Genomic DNA, 20719 nt, shown 5'->3' on the forward strand with positions numbered 1-20719 from the left:
TATTTTGTTTTCAATCGAATACAGTATCAGGGGTATTTTTTTATAAAGTTATTACACGACACACACCACTCTGTTTATATCTCTCTTTCTCCTCTCTTTCTTTTTTCTTCTTTCCTTTCTATTTTGATTGAAAAATAGGGGGTCGTCCTAAGCCCTATGTGGCGCCGCCCCACCGCCCGAGACGCCTTATTCGAGACGCCTTTTCGTACACGTACTGCTAAAGGCAAAAAGAGAAGATGAATCCAAAATCCTGGTATTTCTCAAATGATGGAGAGGTCTCAGTGCGGGAGAACCTCATAAACATTGCACATGCAGTACTGCATCTCAGAAATTGCGAATGACAGCGCTCGGATGAAGCGCGCAAGGGACGATCGTGTTCAATCCAAACCAGTGATCGAAGAAAAATGACCCAAACGTACTTTCTACACGCCGGTGGTCACGTGTCACTACAAATTGAATAACAAAATATGCAAATACACCTCGTGTCCAGGACTGGTGAATAAAAGTTAAATGCATTATGGTAAGTATCACAGTGATCATATTCCCCACAAAATGATATTTGCAGGTCAATATACAGGATAGATTTCAAATACTGAATACTATATTAAGGTGTAGGACTATTTTTTTTTAAACGTCTTTTCAAGCCGAGGACTCCCCTTTATACAATGTCATGTATATTGCATCTTCCTCTTCGCTTATAACTCCTCGTATCCATCTTCTTTCTTGTTCTCTATTTTCATTATTCCTCTTTTTCAACTTCTCTCCCTCTTCCTCTCTCTCGCACACCCATCCACTCGTCCTTAAACACACCCACCTTACACACATTGTCACACGGCTGGTAGAAGGGCACAAATTTCTCGCTAAGCAGAAGGGCGCACACACTAAATCCCATCTAACCTATGAAATATGAACTTATTTGAGCCCAAACTTAGATGAATGAATAAAGGGATGAAATGGAACACGCATAGTAAATTTGGTTTGAAATAAGTTGATATTTTATAGGTTATATGGGATTTGGTGCGTGTGCCCTTCTGCTTGGCGGGAAATTGCGCCCTTCTGCCAGCCGTGCAATGTCATTATCTCTCTTACCCACACACACTCTCTCTCTCTCTCATACACACCTCACAATTACCCTTTCTTCCCCGCTCTCTATATTTGTACACTTTACCCTTTCTTCTTTTCTTTCTCTTCCTCCCTCACCCGTTCTCTCTCCTATTCTCTCTATACTCCCACTTATCTTCTTTCGAATATCCAACGCTCATCCCTTAACAAGCAGAGCTCTACAATCATCGCTCCTGAAAACTAGTCATGTATAATATCAGTTTTAAAAGAATGTACCCAGCCAGTTAGCCATAACAAATTATAAACATGGAGAACATAAAATTAATTTCATTGGAAAATTTTATTTAGATGTGGTTTCCTGCACATGTACATCAATTTGAGTCTTGATGAAAGACTTGACTTCTTATATTGTATAATACACACAGTGATTTAAAATCATCAACAATTGTATATGCACTGCAAAAACTCTGGTGTTGATTTAACGCCAGCCCGAAATCTATATATGTCCACACCAGAGATGTATTGAAACAACACCAGTTTGGAATCAAACCAATGCTGTTTAAATACTAATTGGTGTTGTATAAACACCTATCTGGTGTTAGACCAAAACGAAACTGGTGTTGTTTAACACTTCTCTGGTGTGGACATATATAGATTCCGGGCTGGTATTAAATCAACACCAGAGTTTTTGCCGTGTGCATACCAAATCCACAAAGGGAAAACAAATAATGTCCATAAATGGAGATTATCATAAAATAATGGCAGTACTATGGAAGAGAGAGAGAGGACAGACAGACAAACAGACAGACAGACAGGGAGGGGGAAAGGGAGAGGGGGGATGGGGAGCAATGGGGTAACATACAATTATCGTAGTGTGGTTACAAAAAAGACACACGAAGTTCGATCTTTTAAAGAAAATATCCATCTCAAATAACTGTCAAGTTATTATACTTATTGCATACAAGGAATTATTTGTATGGATACCTGGAAGAAGTTGAACAAATATAATGAATTTATCCCTGAACATTAAGTCACTACACAAATTCATTCATCATTTTGGCACTCTTCAGTACTCATGTATAACAATGAAATGTTAGTATTAGCAAACTAGTTACAAAATTGATATGACAAGCAATATACAAACAAAATAAAAATAGCAAAATAAATCTGTCGTATGCCTTCTGTCAAGTGTAATTAGAGGTAAAAAATATACATAAAGCTGAAAGAATAAAAAGGACGTATTTTCATACCAAGTAATCAGACTTAATTAGCGGAACAAATTAAATACTTGACATTTGAGTATGCATTAACTTTATTTCATAGTACTTGACCATTGAGCAATCAATTATTAATCTTATTACTTGTTAACTAATTAATAAAAGTCAATTGATATTGACAAGAAAGTAAGTAGTCTCAAGCACAAGTAATTCAATGAAATGAACATCTGAGTTTTATTGACTCTCAAAAAACTTCTCTTTCAATGTCTGAAAGAAGATCTTTCATTGTCTATTATTATTAATCTTATGACTAAATGTTTTAACTGAACACAAATTTCTTTTAAAACTTTAAAGGCTATGTTTCCAGGAAATCTTACAATTTTTACATTGAATCCATTTAAGTACTTGAGGAAGATATTGTATTAATCATATTTTTATAAGTATACAATTCTAACAATTATTAATTCATGGAATGAAACTTTTTTTTACATAAAAAGATTCTTTTTAAAAAGTCATAAGTGATCTGTATATGAGCATGAAAAAAGAAGAAAAAATTAAAATGGACTAAAAAGGAATTTAAAGGGAAATGGTGAAAAGATCATTATTATTATTACGACTATGTTTATTTTTATTATCATTAAATGCTACAAAATTATAATGCAGACCTGCATTGTCACAAATCCTAGGTTGTACAAGTGATTCATTTCAATACAGGGCTGTATTTTTCTATTCTGATGTAGACAAATCAGAGCTGTATCAAACATTGCAGAATGTGGCAGAGTAATCAAACTTAGCTCAACAGACAAAACCCCAGAGTGAACCCATGGATTAAATGATTTAAAGTTTAAAGGTCAAGTCCACCCCAGAAAAAATATTGATTTGAATCAATAGAGAAAAATTGAACAAGCATAACGCTGGATACTTCATCAAAATCGGATGTAGAATAAGAAAGTTATTACATTTTAAAGTTTTGCTAATTTTTCACAAAATAGTTATATGAACAAGCTAGTGACATGCAAACAAGAAAGTTGATGATGTCCATCACTCACTATTTCTTTTTGTTGGTTTTAGTTTAAATCACTCAATATTGCAATTTTGACAGATTTGTCAACAGGGGCCAACTTGACTGAACCGTAAAATGTAAAACAATGGTAATTCCACATGTTAAGAAATAAAACTTTCTTTCACATGACAATGATGGGAAAATTAGAATATTTCATATGATAAAATATAAAATAAATAGTGAGTGGATGACATCATCAGTTCCCTCATTTGCATACAGACCAGGATGGGCATATAACTGTTTTGTGAAATAAATGGAAATTTCATAACTTTCTTATTTTACATCCAATATTGATGAAATTTTCAGTGTAATGCTTGTTGGACTTTTCTCGTTTTATCAAAAACAACCTTTGTTGGGGTGGACTTGTCGTTTAAGGAACATCTTTCTGAGTATGCACCCATATTTTGAATGCCAAAGATCAAAGCTGCTGTACTTATTTGAGCTCTTTCACGAAAAAGATAACAGAGAGCCCTGGAGGGTCCGCCTCCACTGTCGAGTGGATATCATCCGTGTCCTTGGGGTTTCAAAAAGCACCCTAAACAAGTAATTTCCATGTTCTGAAACCTTATCCTTATAGGAAAACAAAACAGTACCCTTGACAAGTATCCCCTTAATTTGACCCCCTTAATAAGAATAGCAATAGTTTAACAGCACCAGCAATCCTTTTCTCAAATGTGTATGCACATTTGAGTTACAATTACATCAGAGAAGCAAACTAAACAAACAACTGATGAGTAAGTTTGCAATTAAATTTGTATTTGATTTGATTCCATGAAGATGGGATGAATCACTTCAAGAAATTTCATGACTAAGGGTGTGTTTATGCTTCCATTGCGAGGACAGAATCAGCGTTTTTTCAAATGTCGTTTCAGAACGCCGATCGTAAACGTGGTTCTGGGGTGCTGTTTATACTTAACTTTTCAGAGGCGAAATCACGATCTCCAGCTGGCTTCACATCGTAATTTTCGTTGAACAGGAAAGCGAGATCAAATTGGGCGCGCCCTTATTCGAAAGTTTTTTTTTTTTCGAGTGTTGTTATGGTCGTCTATTATTTAACCCTTTCCACGCATACTTCGCACCAATGCACACTCGTGCCGTGCGAACTTCGCATTTCACACTCAACAAACAATGCATTGTTTCCCTCCCTGAAAATAATTCAGTACAGATGGGTTCATGGTCCAGCGCACAAAGAGTTAAACATCGAAAAATATCCGATATTTTAGTAATTCCATGGAGCTACTTGACATAGCCATAGAATTTCCACCATGGTGATGATAATAGTGAGACAAAATAAAGAATATTAAAGTAGACATAAGGAAATAATAAGACATCTATTTGTTTATGCTTCTGGCTCAGCGATGTCTCCTCATCATAATTCATGTTCCGGGATTTTTTTGTAAATCCCTCAACATTCATGGTGATTACAAATTAGAAGAGTATAGTGATAGTACTTAAATCAATAATCACACATGCAAATGTACATTGGTCATTATCAGAAACAGGGAGATGAGAGGCAATTCCGTGGAGGTAAATAGAACCATGCGACTGTATTTGCCCGCGGATTTTCATCTCACCGGAAGCATGTACCAAATGACGTCATTGAAACACATTTACGATCGTGGTTCTGTTTATACTTCCCCAGAAACCCTGATTCTGGTCAAACGATGTATTGAAACGTACCTTTTTGTGAGTTTACGATCGGCATTCTGAAACGTTGTTTAAATGAAAGTAAGCATGGACACAACCGTGTTTTGGACTAATCACGTATGGAAACGCTGATTCTGGCCTGAAAAGTGGAAGCATAAACACGCCCTAAGTTTTTGGTTTTATATTCTGCACCATACTGAGTGTACTCCTTTAAAGGAGTATGTGTATTTGTGCACGCATGTGATAGAGTATAGTGTAGTAATATTACAAAATTGCTTGCCACATACCCCTTTTTATAATCATCGCTTCCCTGGGGTCTCCGAACCATCTATGTACTATTTGCTTTTTTATCACTATGTGAATCCCTTTTTATACTTTTGATGGTTGAATAAATGAATTGAATACGTGATCATGTACGTTGCATCATAGGGCCGGCGCGGCCGGACATACGTCGGCTTTACCTTTACTTACATTGGGTTTAGTACCGCCCCATGTCCCAAACCTCGCTCAAATCAGACGCTAAACATGTAATGTTGCCACAAAAAGTACATTGTTTATAAAGCGTTTTAGTCTTTTTATACCCTCGCAAATTGGGCCATAAACACATAGCTTTCCTAGCAAAATATATACCCTTTTTCAGTATTTTAGTGTTTTTGACACCCTTATCATGTTACATACATAACATTCCTAATCTTGAAAAGGAGACGCTTTTTACATGTTTCTTTGAGCATGATATCCACTCGTCAATGGAGGCACCCCTATATTTCAGCATAAATGAGAGAAATTTAAAAGGGTACAAAACTTTCCAGTTACCTGTGGATTTGGATAGACTTGGAATAATCTGCACACAATTTGGCACGCATCTCTGATTATCAAAGTCCAATTACTCCAAGGCAGACCTAGCATACTCTTTTCATAAGGAAATTCCATGGCGATTTAGCTTAGAAATTCCACTCAGAAATTGAATATAAATATTTCAGGGCTTAATGAAAATATTCCATCAAGTTCAAGTTCCTCCAATATAACAAAAGTTACAGGTTAATAGAATGGACTTTGCTTTCATCATTGCTTAGCATCTGCAAGAGATGTAACCCCAGAATCAATATGCAAATTATTCTCAATATTCCACACAATATTAATGAGGGCATTGCTTTACAGACCAACCTTACGACCTTTGACCTTGGCTCGTGATTCCACAACCTCTCTGTTTTACTGTGTAAAGTCGCTCCTGATACGGCCTGTGCTTATTCTTGCTAACATGCTGTATGGGTAGGGTAGGGCTACAGCACTGGCCTCATTCAGCCGCTTCATCTGATGACAAGAAAAAACACATACAAATAAAACCAAAAAAACAAAAAACATTAATACTTGAATAATTCATCTCAGCTTGGTATTGAAGAAGATATATTTGAAATGTTTTTACAGGTATTCTTTGTAGGAAATGAGATGTGCTGATTGATTGTTTCATCCAATAATACAAATTATTGAAGAAATATTGATAGATGGATGAACAAATTAAAGGATGGATGGATGGATGGATGGATGGATGGATGGATGGATGGATGGATGGATGGATGGATGGATGGATGGATGGATGGATGGATGGATGGATGGATGGATGAATGAATGAATGAATGAATGAATGAATGCATGCATGCATATATACTATGCATAATTGTTTAATCCAATGATACAAACTATTGAAGAAATATTGATAGATGGATGGATGGATGAATGAATGAGTGAATGATAAATGAATGAATGAATGATTAGACGAAAGAATGATATTCCAGGTTTGGTGGGAGAAAGTTGCCATCTCCCCCCCCCCACCACCACAAAATACACTTTTTAATCAAATTCAATGGATGTTAGGATGGAATTTGCCTTCATTGTGGCCATGCATCTTCACGAAAGTATCCCAGAATAAAACGATGACTCTATTATAAATTTTACAGAATTTATGAGGACTATGCTCATCCACACCTGTGTATGATATGTGTAATATGAAACCCATCCATGTGCATTACTGTGTACAATCGGTCCTGGGACGGTCCTTGCCTACTTTAGCTATTGTGCAGTAAGGATATGGATGCGAAACAGCGCTAGCCTTATTTAGCCGTTTCATCTATCATCAGGTCACAAATAAAACAAGCATATTAGGTAAAATCGGATTAAGAATAATTTTTTTTTATACTGGGCACCCAGACACAATAGCACAGAGGCTTTCAATCAGTAACTAAGTTGTACTGGCCAATCGAGATCATTGTAGCATGCACATTTCGTTCAAACCTCTAACCCAGAACCAATCAGAATTGATCTTTCATATTCATCGCAAACCTTTGCATTGTTGGGATCTGAAGTATTTTTAGTGGTGTTCTGTGAAAGAAATCAGATTTACTGCTTTATTGTTGAAGGAATGAATGAATCAATCAATTAATGAAGGAACAAATGAAGAAATGAACAGACAAATAAAGGCACAATGATATGATATGTCAAACGATTCTTGGGTTATCGCGGGAACAAGGCATCAAAGGTATATATTGGCCTCTGTGACCTTCAACCTTTGAACTCCATACCCCTTAAACTAAGCAGTTCCTTGTCACTCCCATATACATGATCAAAATATGAAGTCAATTTGTCAAATAATTATTGAGTAATCGTGAGAACAGGATGGATTGACAACCTGGAAACATAATGCCTCCAACACCATCTACGGTGGACAGACGCATAATAACAATTACCAAGATCAACTCTTCAGAATTACTTCAACACACAAATATTTAAAGGATTTGGGGATATTTGACAAAGAGTTAAGTGTGACTTATTTGCTTTTCACAATGCACATATTTTCCTTAACCCCCCAAAATTGGTGGGGCTAAGCTCAGCCCACTTCCTTTGGTTTCACACTACATTTTAGCAAAACGGGCTAGCATGGTAAATAGTAAGGTACTATCTGGCCCAGCAAGAAAGCAGGTTAGCCAGCTTATTGCAATGCTAAGAGATGCAGTGTGAAACGAAACAAGGCTAAGGAAAAGTGGGGCTAAGCATTAGCCAATCACAAAAGTCAAAATTGCACGTTAATCACGCTCTGTGTGGCAAAATCATAAATATTCATGAGCTTTGTGCGATAGACTCGGGTTAAGGCCTTAACCCCGGCTAAGCAGTATGGGGTTAAGAAAGAAGTGTGAAACAAAAAAAAAGATAGTATGGGGTTAAGGAAATGCAGTGTAAAAAGCATATTACAGTTATGCTTACACGCTGACTGGCACATGATATGTAACACGCAATCTTATTTATAACAAATTGCACGCCTGATTTGCCTTTTATACGACTCTAAGTCACACTTAACACTTTGTGAAACACCTCCCTGAGTCTTCCAATACAACACCCTAATCCTTCATTGGCCTCTCATCCTAATCCCTTTACATTGAAAGCACCCAAATACATAATACCCCCATCGTCCCCTCCCCCTCTTTAGGTCAATATATTATGTTGTAACCCTAAATTGGTATTCTACAAAGTACCTGTTGGTCAGTAAGTTCCCATCCTGCGGAAGCACCCATGTTGTTGTTGAGCTGGTCTAATGTCTTCACTCCGATGATGACGGAGCACACAGCTTCTTTCTGTAGCAGCCATCGTAGGGCCACTTGGCTGACAGTCTTACCTACAAACCAGAATGATTAAAACTCAATGACTTTATGTTAAATTAGACTAATGAATATAACTTTTCAAATAAAATTTTTCATATTTTTTTTTCTTTGTTAAACCAAATAATAAACGGTGAAATGTGTAGAGCAAAATAGACATCAGACAACTGAGACAACAAAAATCAGTGAATTTAAATTCAAATTAGACTCTTTAATCAAAATGCTTTTCAACTTTTTATGGAAAACCAAAGTCAATGAATGCTACTTTTCAAAAACAATTTTTTTTTGCAATTTCTTTTTGTTCATCGGTTAAACAAAATGCACTCTTCATTAATCATTTCACAAGGTACATGGTCCACTATAGGTAGTAATACACGCTTGTAGGCATCATTCATTTGTGTATATATGTCAGCAATAATTAATATAGAATATATTAATAGAACGTCACTGTAGAAGGATATTAATAATTTTGATGGATGTGCAATGAAATGGTCTAAAGTATAAGCAGGATTATCAAATGCATGGAATGGAGAGAAATCAAAACTATATTTGTGGCAAAATGGGTAGCTTGCAGTGGCAGGAATATTAATTTCTCAAAATGCATATGATCTGGGAAGGAACAGTTAAAGCCATGAGCATTGCAAAAATGGGCCAAGTTTAAACTTTTGAAGTTAACAAACGTCAAATTGTTTCAGTTCTTGAGAACAAAGCAGAACAGATGGACAGACTCCCATCCTTAAAAAAAAAAATTTATCAGATTTTTACAAAAAAGACACAATATCACAAGGGGGTTGTAAATTGCTCTCCTCATACTTTGTTTTTATACAGAGAATTTTAAACTTCAAGGTCATTCCAGATGATTCCGGTGGATTCATGAGGATTAAGGACCTCTCAAATTATGCTTCAGTAGAGTGTTTTATAAAAGGAACCCCTTGATTCGACCAGCATGAGCTTGAATTAGGACTTTCTGTGCATACACAAAGTAAACCTCCAGATCGGGATGATCTTATTGTGCATGTGTTAGAAATGAGTTTTGTGAGACGTATATCTATCAGATATGATTATTTACGTCTGGGACCGACCTCTGACGTCACCATCCGAAAGACATGACCAGGGCTTGAACCTCGAACATGTACATCAATTTGTTACTTCCCCACATAGCTTGGAATACAGGCACATGCCACATCGTCAAGTTTAAATTAAATTAAATCTAATCTCTTATAGGGGTCCTATTGGATGGTTGTGACTCTATTAGGGTTCAACCTACCAGCCTCCTCCGCTATCGACTGCATCACGTCCAAGAGATTCCAAACTTTCTCTTCTTGAGCAAACTTCGAGAAGCTTGGCTGGCTCTCACTTTTGACCTCCCCTTTGGCTTCCATGAAAGCGACTCTGCTGCCCTCTGGGGGCGAATCACGTTTAATCTTACCCGTCAACCACCCCCTGGGTGTCATGGGAGGGAAGGGAAAAAGGAGGATAAGGAAAATGAATAGACAAATGAATGGGCAAAGTAGACCTTGCTGCTGTTACTGGTGTGTGAATGGAGTGCAGGGGTGTTTCATGGTGTTTGGCTCAAACTTTTGCATTTTTAGCTGGCACTCATCTGCGTATTGCCCGAATACAGAAAATGCAGTCAAATCCAACAAAACACAATGAAACAAGCATATAGGAGGTCAAAACTAATGCTTTGCATTCTAGCCCACTTATTTGCTAGTTTGGCTGGCTAATGCAGCAACAGCAGCTACAAATAATGCAAAGGTGTGAGCCGGGCCTAAAGCTATTTGTAAAGTAATGCATAACCTTGTGACCAAATGAAAATGAGACAGCCCAAGTGTAAATGATTTTTTTTTAATAAAGTGTGACCATATTTATAATAATTTACATTAAATTGTAACAAGAATGTACATTGAATTGATTGTTAGCAACAAGAATGCTATCTACAGACCTGCCAACCTTCTACAACAAAAAAAGTATTCTTAGAAGGAAAAAAAGTATTTTTTGACAAAAAGAGTATTTTTAAAAATTTATCTCAACATAACAACCAGCCTGTTGTAGTGAGATCAGTGAAAAAACATGTGAAATGACTCTACTTGAAAACTTGATGACTCACCATTTTAAACATGTGCTCATAGGCAAGAATTTACTTGTTCTTTTCATGCAACAAGTTACTGGCCCGACACAGATTTTCACTGGTCTGGGACTGTCGCACCGGAGCTAGTCTCGCATGCTGTGTATATTACATACCCCATGATCGGAAATTTAAAAAAAAGTATATCATACAAAAAAGTATTGGCGTATTCATAGCAAAAAAAGAGGAATAAATACTCTAAAAAGGGAACGGTTGGCATGTTTGTATCTAATATGAACTTTATTTACCTTTACATGATGTGACTAACAAGAAAGAATGAATGAGGTTCTCATTTGGATTTTTATTATTCTAGTTATTCACAAAGTCATACATAACTTTACCAAGCAGTTTCAATGAAACAAATCCTGGAGTGATTCACAAAAAATATGTGTGACTTTGTGACAAGTTGCTCTTCGATTCATATTTGCGGCCAGTATATGATGCAACACAAAGGACAGATGTAGGTGTGCATGACTGCATAGTCATTTGTGAAGTTATGCATTGAATACTCATCCTAGGGTTCTCCACAAAATCATATGTGACTTTGTGACAAATAAAATCCCTAGTTGCATGATGGACATGTATATAACGCATCACCGGAATGATCAGATAATGATCAATGGGTGTGCGCTACTGTGTAGTCATCAATGATGTCAAGTACACATTAAGGCATGATCTCTTTGTGGAACACCTCAGGGCTCCGTCTTATAAATAGCTGAGATTGATCCGATCAACCACAGCTATGGATAGCCAACATTCTCAACACCTAAAATTCATGGTTTTTTTTTCTGGATATGCTGTATATTCATACATCCATTGTTTTATTAAGAAATTAGTGTGTTTTCCCTGGTTTACAATTGATATTGTACAAATTTCCTTTGGAAAAAAATTGACATTGATGGATTTCCATAGAGTTAAGGTCAATCGGATCAATCGTAACCCTCTGTAAGATGGGCCCTAAGTCCTGTAACACAACGGTTATCGATAAATCATATGCTTCATTTTCATGATTAAGTATACTTTGTAGTCAATGTAATCAATCATTAAAAAAGTGCAGTACGATGATTGCTAAAGCTTTGTGTTATAGGCCTCAGGTGTATTTAACTGCACATATACTGCAAAGTTTAGTCTACAAGAATGACAAAGTTTCTGCATTAGGCTTTTTTTATGAATTGCTTAATGGGAATTATTGCAGTTTGAATAATTTTCACATTGTTACTGCAACAGGGCTTTGCATCTAAATAGTTTAAAAGTTAAAGGGGGGGGGGGGCTGGGGCGATTTTGCCCCAAAGTGCTCAAGAGAGCACTGGAAACTAAAAAGGAGCCCTGGAAAATCCCCATTCATCGCATGTTGCAGATTTAGGCAGTAATTTGTGAAAAGTAGCCCCTAAAAATAAAAATTAACTTTTTTGCCTGTTACATGTACAAAGATGAGCATCCAAGTTGAACTGGTCTGAGCTTGCACCGAATTCATGTAATATTCGAAATGTCACTCAAATGACAAAACACTGAATATACAACATACTTTTATCTATACCAAATCATAGAGATAGATTGACATTAGGCCTAGGAGTAATAGGACTAGATCTAGTGGAAGTCTTGACTCTTTAGGCTGACTCATTTTTCTCACCTTTTTTGTGTCTGAATCTGATCCAATATACCGGTAACTGTAGGAATGACGCACATGCAAAGGATCCAAATCATCCCAGGAAATCACCAAGTCGAAAGCAGGATTTGAAAAACTAACTAAGACTCTAACTTTCAGCTCCACAATGCAAAATCCGAATCGAATCCTCTTAACCGAATGCTATCTTAAAATGCTATCTGTTCTGGAATCTATTCCACAACCGAACCGCTTACTTGAGCATGCAACATACGTCAATTGCATGGCTTGTACGTGTAACTGTGCAAAAGCCGACCCTCGTGCATGTCATGTGACCAACAATTATTCATTCATTAAGGTGTCTAGGCATTCTAATAATAATAATAGGCATTTATATAGCGCCATCTATCTAGAAATCTTCTATTCCGAGGTGCACAAGAAAAGAAAGTATGAGAGAGTTTGGAAGAGTGTCAAAGTGCCAATATCTCATACTGTTAGAAAAGATAAGACTTTGGTTTAGATTTGAAGGTCTCCAGTGATGATATAATTCTTTAATTCAACAGCAAATTATTGAGTTCTATGTGATGTATGATTAATGCAGGAAATGGATGTCAATCACGGGGGATAGACAAATAATATACAATCCTATCCAGGTTTGTCAGATGGCATCATAGCTATTTTTTTCCTATTGAAATGTTTGCAATTGAGAAGCATTTGGCAATGATATGATGATCTACAGCAAAGCTTTGAAAAAAGTGTGATTGGTATGTACATCTAAAGGGGCATTCAAAAAAATTATTGAATAAAGTACATTTGAAACAAGCATGTGGAAGAGGTAGCCATGAGGATTAATATGCAAAATAAAATAAATGCCTGGTCAAGTGTGCATGTACATCCAATCGGTAAATTACCAATTTGTCTACTGCCACCTCATCCACTCACCAAGCTTCATTTAGTCTATTGCCCTTTCATCCATCAACATTTTGTCTTACAACCATTTGGTCCAATCATCACTTGGTCTGATCACCAGTTCGTATATATCCATTTTGTCTTAACCAGTTGGTCTATATCTATTTATTTTCATTCATTTTGTCCAATTAGACCGAATGGTATACGGACTAAATGGCTATTAGACCAACTGGTTATTAGACGACATGGTGAGTGGACGAAATGGCAATTAGACCATGTGGATATTAGACGAACTGATGGTAGACTAAATGATAGTAGACGAGTTGGCAATCGGACGATTTGGCATTAAACCGATTGAAAATAAATCAAAATCTCATCATCTTATACCGGCTTATAAATTTTTGTAAGCTAGCTTAGATGATTTTCTTAGATTTTCTCAAGCCCCCCCCCCCCCCCCACATAAAATGAATGCAAATAATAATACACAGCTTTGCTATTACCTTGATCATTTGCGATTGATTTCATTATGTCTAGTAGATTCCAGACTCTTTCTTCCCCCACAAATTCTGAAAAGGTTGGATGGCTTTCCCTAGCAATGTATCGTCTGGTCTCAACGAATGCCACCCTACTCCCCTCCGGTGGGGAGTCTCGAGTCATTTTGCCCGTTAGCCAACCACTGCATTGTCAAGTGCAAATAGCAAACCCATTTTCACAAATGCTAATGTTCGTTTTTAGCCAATCAGGCACCTATATAAGGGGCCGATTCGTCCCAACTGGAGAGTTTGTAGAAAGAAACTTTATTCTTATTTGAAATATTGAAGAATTAAGTGACTTTTTTTTTACTTGATGAAGGCAAATACTTTATTCATAATGTAGGTTCACCTGATTGCCATCACCAACTACAGTATTTGAGCATTTCTTTAATAAATGTAGAACCAGTTTCAAAGTGCACACCTCATCATCAGGCAGAAATTCATACAGACAATCATACAGAGTTGGTACATTTCTGCCTGATTTTTTCTTCAAGCTATTATGTCTTGTTCCTTTCATAAAATAATAGTATTATCATAAACCACTATATAAGACAAGCTACGAAATTGATTTTTACTTTAATTTATGGTAATCAACATCAATATTGCAAAAGTAAAAAGTAGAATTGAAAAAAAGAATGATTTCCCTCACTTATCACTATATCATTTTAGCAATGATATTGTTGGGGAAGCAGACTTACCCTTTGAGCGGACTCCAGGGAAGAATACCAAGGGCTTCATTCTTACAGCAATCTACCAACTCCCATTCCAACTCTCGATTTAAGAGACTGTACTGTGCCTAGAGAGACAGATAGACAGGCAGACAGGGCAGGGGGATAGAAGGGGAGGAAGGGAGGGAGGGAGATGGAGAGGGATGGAGGGAGGAGCAGAGAAGGAAGGGGACATAGGACATAAGAGCAAGGGGGCAGCCCAGGAAGGTGGAGGAAAGGGAAAAATTATCATGAAAGACTTAAAATTTACACATAGGACAACATCCTTTATCTATCCACCACATGTTAGAAGTCTGTACTGAACCTATTCAGACATAAAAAGGAAGAGAACATCATATTCAAACTTTCATTCAATTTTTTTTCATTCCACTATTTTGGTTTTGAATACTTATCTTTGAGTTTAGGATGAGAAAGAGCATTTGGGAAATGAGATAAATCTACTATCAATAAAGGTGGTCCTTTCATACAGGTTGAGCTCAAAGACGGTTTGACTGATATTACATTACATCACTTTACCTGTAGTGTTATCCATCGGTTAAACCCCTTGTACTGACATAAATCCATGATCTTCTGCATCTGCCATCCGGTCACGTTGCTGGCCCCGACATAGCGGATCTTACCGGCCCTCACTAGGTCATCCAGGGTACGCATGGTCTCCTCAATGGGCGTGGCTGGGTCCCAAGCATGAATCTGATAAATGAACATTGTCTTTGTAGTCATTGGAAACTGTCTTGAGGTCATTTCAAGAAACATCACAAAAAGAACAAGTGGAATGCCTCTGGCCGTCTCACCTACATCACGCGATTCAATATAGCAGCAGTGCTGATTTTGAAAACTACTATAACTCGCACAAGATGTTCAGTGATACTTGGTTACTCGTATTTCCACGTTTTATGAACTAGACCAATACACTTATAGAGATATGATGGCAATTCAACAAATACCCCCAACGTGGCCAAAGTTCTTTGACCTTACATGACCTTTGACCTTGATCATGTGACCTGAAACTCGCACAGGATGTTCAGTGATACTTGATTACTCTTATGTCCAAGTTTTATGAACTAGACCAACACACTTTCAAATTTATGGCTGTAATTCAACAAATACCCCAATTTGGCCAAAGTTCATTGACCCTAAATGACCTTTGACCTTGATCATGTGACCTGAAACTTGCACAGGATGTTCAGTAATACTTGATTACTATTATGTCCAAGTTTCATGAATCAGATCCATAAACTTTCAAAGTTATGATGGTAATTCAACAGATACCCCCAATTCGGCCAAAGTTCATTGACCCTAAATGACCTTTGACCTTGGTCATGTGACGTGAAACTCATGCAGGATGTTCAGTGATACTTGATTAACCTTATGTGTAAGTTTCATGAACTAGGTCCATATATTTTCTAAGTTATGATGGCATTTCAAAAACTTAACCTTAGGTTAAGATTTTGATGTTGATTCCCCCAACATGGTCTAAGTTCATTGACCCTAAATGACCTTTGACCTTGGTCATGTGACATGAAACTCAGGCAGGATGTTCAGTAATACTTGATTAACCTTATGGCCAAGTTTCATGAACTAGGTCCATATACTTTCTAAGTTATGCTGTCATTTCAAAAACTTAACCTCAGGTTAAGATTTGGTGTTGACGCCGCCGCCGCCGTCGCCGTCGCCGCCGCCGCCGCCGTCGCCGCCGCCGTCACCGTCGCCGTCGCCGTCGGAAAAGCGGCGCCTATAGTCTCACTCTGCTATGCAGGTGAGACAAAAATGAGCTTCTTGTTGCACCCTTGAGCCTGCTTCATACCTACTTATACAATTAGTTGGAATTCGTAAGCAAGTGATACCACTTTCAGTAACTCAGCAGTCCAGACCAGCTCCGGGCTATTAAAGTCGTATAGTTTTGAATTTATGAATGCCGCGTGCTAAAATAGCCTGCGCCAGACGGTGCTATTTGACACTGCTATTAGCAGCACCAGACCAGCGCCACCCATTATGTGCCTGAGTATTTGAATGGGTGATAGTTAAAGTAGCGCCGCTGTGCTACGTAGTTACTGAATGCTTGTGGTGCAGTCTATTTTAATGCGAGCCTGAAGCAGACCACAAAATCATGAGTTACTGAAAACGGTTTGAGAAGTCAGTGATTGATCAGTCAAAATAATTTGTCATTATTATTTGTTACATTGACAATTTTCAAAAATCTTCTATGAAGCAGGCCAGGTTTCAATGGACATGACACTATTCCTTATAAGTCATGAAGAGAAAGTAGACTACTAGAATGGAGAAATGTAGAAGAAACAGAATAAAAGGAAGAATAGTTTAAGTATGAGAAAATAAATACAAATTTCACCATGATATAAACAAAACCAAAAAAAGAGATCACAACAGGTAGCCGAAAGTTATAAGTGGCAAAAGTAAACATGTATTCAGTAGAAGAGGGAGAAGATGAAGAAGAATATAAGGAGGATGAGCAACATGAGTAGGAGGGGGAAAAGTGACAGCACAAGAAATTATCTCTAAGATGTATCTAACCTGGTACAGATCAATGTAATCAGTCCGCAGCCTTTTCAGACTTTCTTCTAAGCTCCACACAATGTTCTTACGGCTCAGTCCTCCACTGTTTGGATTGCTTGGATCCATTTCAAAGCGGACTTTGGTAGCCAAAACAAAGTCTTCCCTCTTTCTCCTGTAACATTAAGATAAATAATGTGTCAGAAGGGCAGTGAAACCTTTTCAGATCATTTCAATTAAATTCTTTAAAAGAGAATATCTATTGCAATTAAAAAAATACCCTAGATGGAAATGCAAGATATTATGAATTCAATACTTTGTGATTAATTGAACACTAACTTTAAAACTAGGTATACATGTATATTGTAGGCCTCCTTTTATTAATTCGCTCTGCAGAAAGAAGACATAAAATCTGTTTATATGAAGATAAGAAAAAAATAAAAAAATACACTGATCACTCAAAGATCAGTTTCTTCACAAACCAATTACTTTTACATCCCAATATTGTGATGCACAGATATTTCCCCAATTTTGTACCACCATATTAAATAGTTGCCATTTTAATGATTCTGGATCTTGTAGACACAAAGCTTTATGACCGATCAAAGAGCTGAATATAAACTTTATTGCACTGGTTGTTATTATGTGCAATAAATTGTCAAGATAAATCGAAGAGTCATTCTCTATGCCTGCATTGTGTTCGAGGGACCTATAGTTTTCATGTGCAGCAATGCATATGTAAAGGAGCGGAAACAGGAAATCAGAAAAAATAAACCCACTGCAAACTTATCTACATGTAGATTAATATTAATCAAGCCATTTTCTGCCCCAAGTAATATCAAAGATATTCCTTATATACACAGTTGTGCGCAAAAGTTAGTGAACCCCACCACAAAATGCACTCCTTCATGCCAAGTGTTGAATGTAGACAACAATACTACAATGTTCAGTGAGCCCAGAGAAACAAAATTTATTGAATGTAATATTTTATCACCTGACTTCACAATTAAATATCTAAAACATGGCAGAACTTGAACACTTTAAATATGTTCATTTTCTGGTGGGGTTCACTAACTTTTGACTTCCACATATACTAGTGCTTACTTTGCCAACCAGTTTCCCACTATAGATTCAGAGACGCCCATCACATAGACATTAGCAGTGTCTATGAAGTTCCCTCCAAGCTCTGAAAATCGGTCCAAGATCTTATGAGCTGCTTCTTCATCACACTGCCCTGGTCTGGTTGGATCCTAAAATAAGGGACAAGAAATTTGATAAATGCTAGAAGAAACATACACCTTTTTTCCTTTATTTTGACATTTTATATTAATCCACAAACATACCCTCCTTCTTTATCCTCCCTCTACTCTTCTTTTCTTCCTTTTTCGCTTGTTTTCTATGTTTTTCCTTCTCAAGTCACCATCTTCACAGAAGCTTTGAACTTCATCCTCTTCACATTAATTTTTGTATGAACTTACAAAAATATTCAGTGTCTAGATAAAATCAGATTTTTTTTTTTTGCTAGTCAATTTTCTCTGGTGAAAGTATGTTTGATTTGGGAATGACAACTTTGGTTATTCAGTCCCCATCTTTCACTAGATTCATTCTATAGAAGTGAAGTCATTTATTTCTTCTAGTTTAAATAAGGAAACCAATAAATTTTAATATTTGGCACCTTCCTGTGCACTCATGTCAGTGAATAGAGGTGGAAATGGGATTTGATTGACTGAAGCAGGCCTGGACTAAAAAAGCACAGGTGCATAGAAAGAAAACATAATCCCTATTTCATGATAATTAAAAAAAATAAAACTATGAGAAATAAAAATACATTTCCTATAACAACAGGCAGTAGATCGAGAGGTGATTTCATGAACAAGAGGGGGGTACGGAATTGTAAGAGTTCCTTCTGAGCATGTTAAAATCATCCAAACGTGTACAATATGGCGCATAACTCCAAAGTTCTTGTGGACTTCAAAATGATGATTGACGATTGTATTGCCTCTCCAGCATTGAAGAACTTTGATAATTCTATTTCCATCATCTCTATCTTTTGGACAAATGAGCTAATACGAAATTTATTCAGAATGCGAAGAAAATAATTCTTTAAGTTGTTAAGCATTGAAAATCAAGGGAGGACAGAAAAAAAAATTGAGGGTGGGGGACACGTCCCATTTGCATCCCCCATCCCTCAGCCAGAGATGATCACCACCAGCTGACAAATAGTCAGTTTAGCATATTTGTACCAGTTAATGATACCAAAAGAAAAGAGGTCTCTATCAGCTATCTAACTTTTTAAGTAGAAAGTTTAGTTTATGATCTGATTTCTCTTCAGTCTCTGAATTTTCTGTCAGTCAGATCTGTAAGTAACTGTTGATGAAACCTATTTTCCTGGGATAAAAATCCAAGAAGTCCTGTCATAATAATAATAAGAAGAAATCACGGGAAAAGTAAGATCTTCGGAAATGGGAGAGTAAAGATATTGAGGAAAAGAAAAGGAAAGAAAAGATCGAGGAAAAATATATTATATTAAACAAAATTTAAGAACAAAAAAAAAAGATAGTAACGAGTTGGCAGTAATATCAAACATGACTGGTCGCCATTATACCCAACAAACAACAACATGAAACTCCTCCTCAAAATAGTAAATACTAATTTACTAGTAACTTTAATTGACCAAGTTCTGAGTCTGCAGGACAGCCGACGGCACATTCCCAATCATATTCATTCAACAAACACAGATTTCAGCGTTCCGGACTGGGTCAAATAAAATAGCAACAACAACTTTATTATATCTCCAATCTATTCACCTGACTCTGTCCAAACGTCATTGTTCCGAGGCAGATGTTTGAAACTTTCACTCCTGACCCACCAAGGTATCGAAATTGGACAGCCATGACTGATTTTTTTGTAAAATGCCGTTTGCAGGTACAGCAACAGAGACCAAAAACTCGAAACAGCTCCCGAATTACATGAAACCGTATATAGAGCTAGCTACAGTTTATTAGCTTAGCTAGCTCACGTGACGCGCGCAGCGAGTTTGTCGTCTGCTAGCGCACTCGACTCTTGACATTTTCAGTCCGTTTTATTTCAGACACAATAATTAGGATTTTCACAAATAAACACCAATTCCGGCTACATTTTCACATTTTTCCGATCCAATTTTTCTCCTTCTTTTTTCAAAGCATAGTTTGTTTGCTTTCATAGTTAGACAAACATGCAAAAGTAAATTTAAACTTTTAAAATTGTATTACATTCATTTCCAGAAAACAGAGAGAATAATATGGGGCAATTACCTCACCAATGAGTTTTTAATAATTTCCCCATGCTCGAGCTTACATGCCTTTGATCCAGGCTGGGCCCCCCAGGCTTCTCTCACTTATCCTTCATTTTCACACTCAAGCTATGAAGGAAAAAAATGCTTTGCCCAATGAATCTTCCACTCTCACACGTCACCCCTCCCCCTTCCATCATATTTCCTTCTATTACTTCTGTATCCCATCCATCTCCTATTTCTTCCCTCCAAGCTTCCACCTTCGTTCTCTTGCTCTTCCCCTTTTCATAATATATATCCCCCCTTCTGTCATTCCCTCGCTCCCCCACTCTCACTTGTGATGTTTCTCTCGTGCTCACCCACTCTCTCTCTTTTCCTATATGTACATTAAATAAATGAAAAC

The 20719-nt window shown here is 37.0% G+C and overlaps 1 protein-coding gene across 7 annotated transcripts; it reads right to left on the reverse strand.

Moving 5' to 3' along the window:
• Positions 1 to 1383: 1383 nt before the first annotated feature.
• On the reverse strand, positions 1384 to 20045 carry LOC129275839 (1-deoxyxylulose-5-phosphate synthase YajO-like). 7 transcript variants are annotated; one of them, XR_010295674.1, is made up of 9 exons: positions 19853 to 20045; positions 18150 to 18295; positions 17067 to 17220; positions 15054 to 15227; positions 14508 to 14605; positions 9904 to 10079; positions 8514 to 8653; positions 1786 to 6300; positions 1384 to 1558 (listed from the first exon to the last, which is right to left on the reverse strand). XR_010295674.1 is itself a non-coding variant. In XM_064109375.1 (9 exons), the coding sequence occupies exons 1-8, from the start codon at positions 19937 to 19939 to the stop codon at positions 6199 to 6201; spliced, it is 1077 nt and encodes a 358-aa protein (XP_063965445.1). In that variant the 5' UTR covers positions 19940 to 20022; the 3' UTR covers positions 4369 to 5128; positions 6154 to 6198. The 7 variants fall into 7 exon arrangements, 3 of the variants coding, with proteins under 3 accessions (XP_063965444.1, XP_063965445.1, XP_063965446.1); XR_010295673.1 differs by having other exon boundaries at positions 1384 to 1529; positions 1755 to 6300; XR_010295676.1 differs by lacking the exon at positions 9904 to 10079 and adding an exon at positions 13777 to 13952 and having other exon boundaries at positions 1384 to 1529; positions 1755 to 6300.
• Positions 20046 to 20719: the final 674 nt, after the last annotated feature.

The sequence above is a fragment of the Lytechinus pictus genome, chromosome 14 (genome assembly GCF_037042905.1).
Source record: "Lytechinus pictus isolate F3 Inbred chromosome 14, Lp3.0, whole genome shotgun sequence".
Taxonomy (NCBI): Eukaryota; Metazoa; Echinodermata; class Echinoidea; order Temnopleuroida; family Toxopneustidae; genus Lytechinus; species Lytechinus pictus.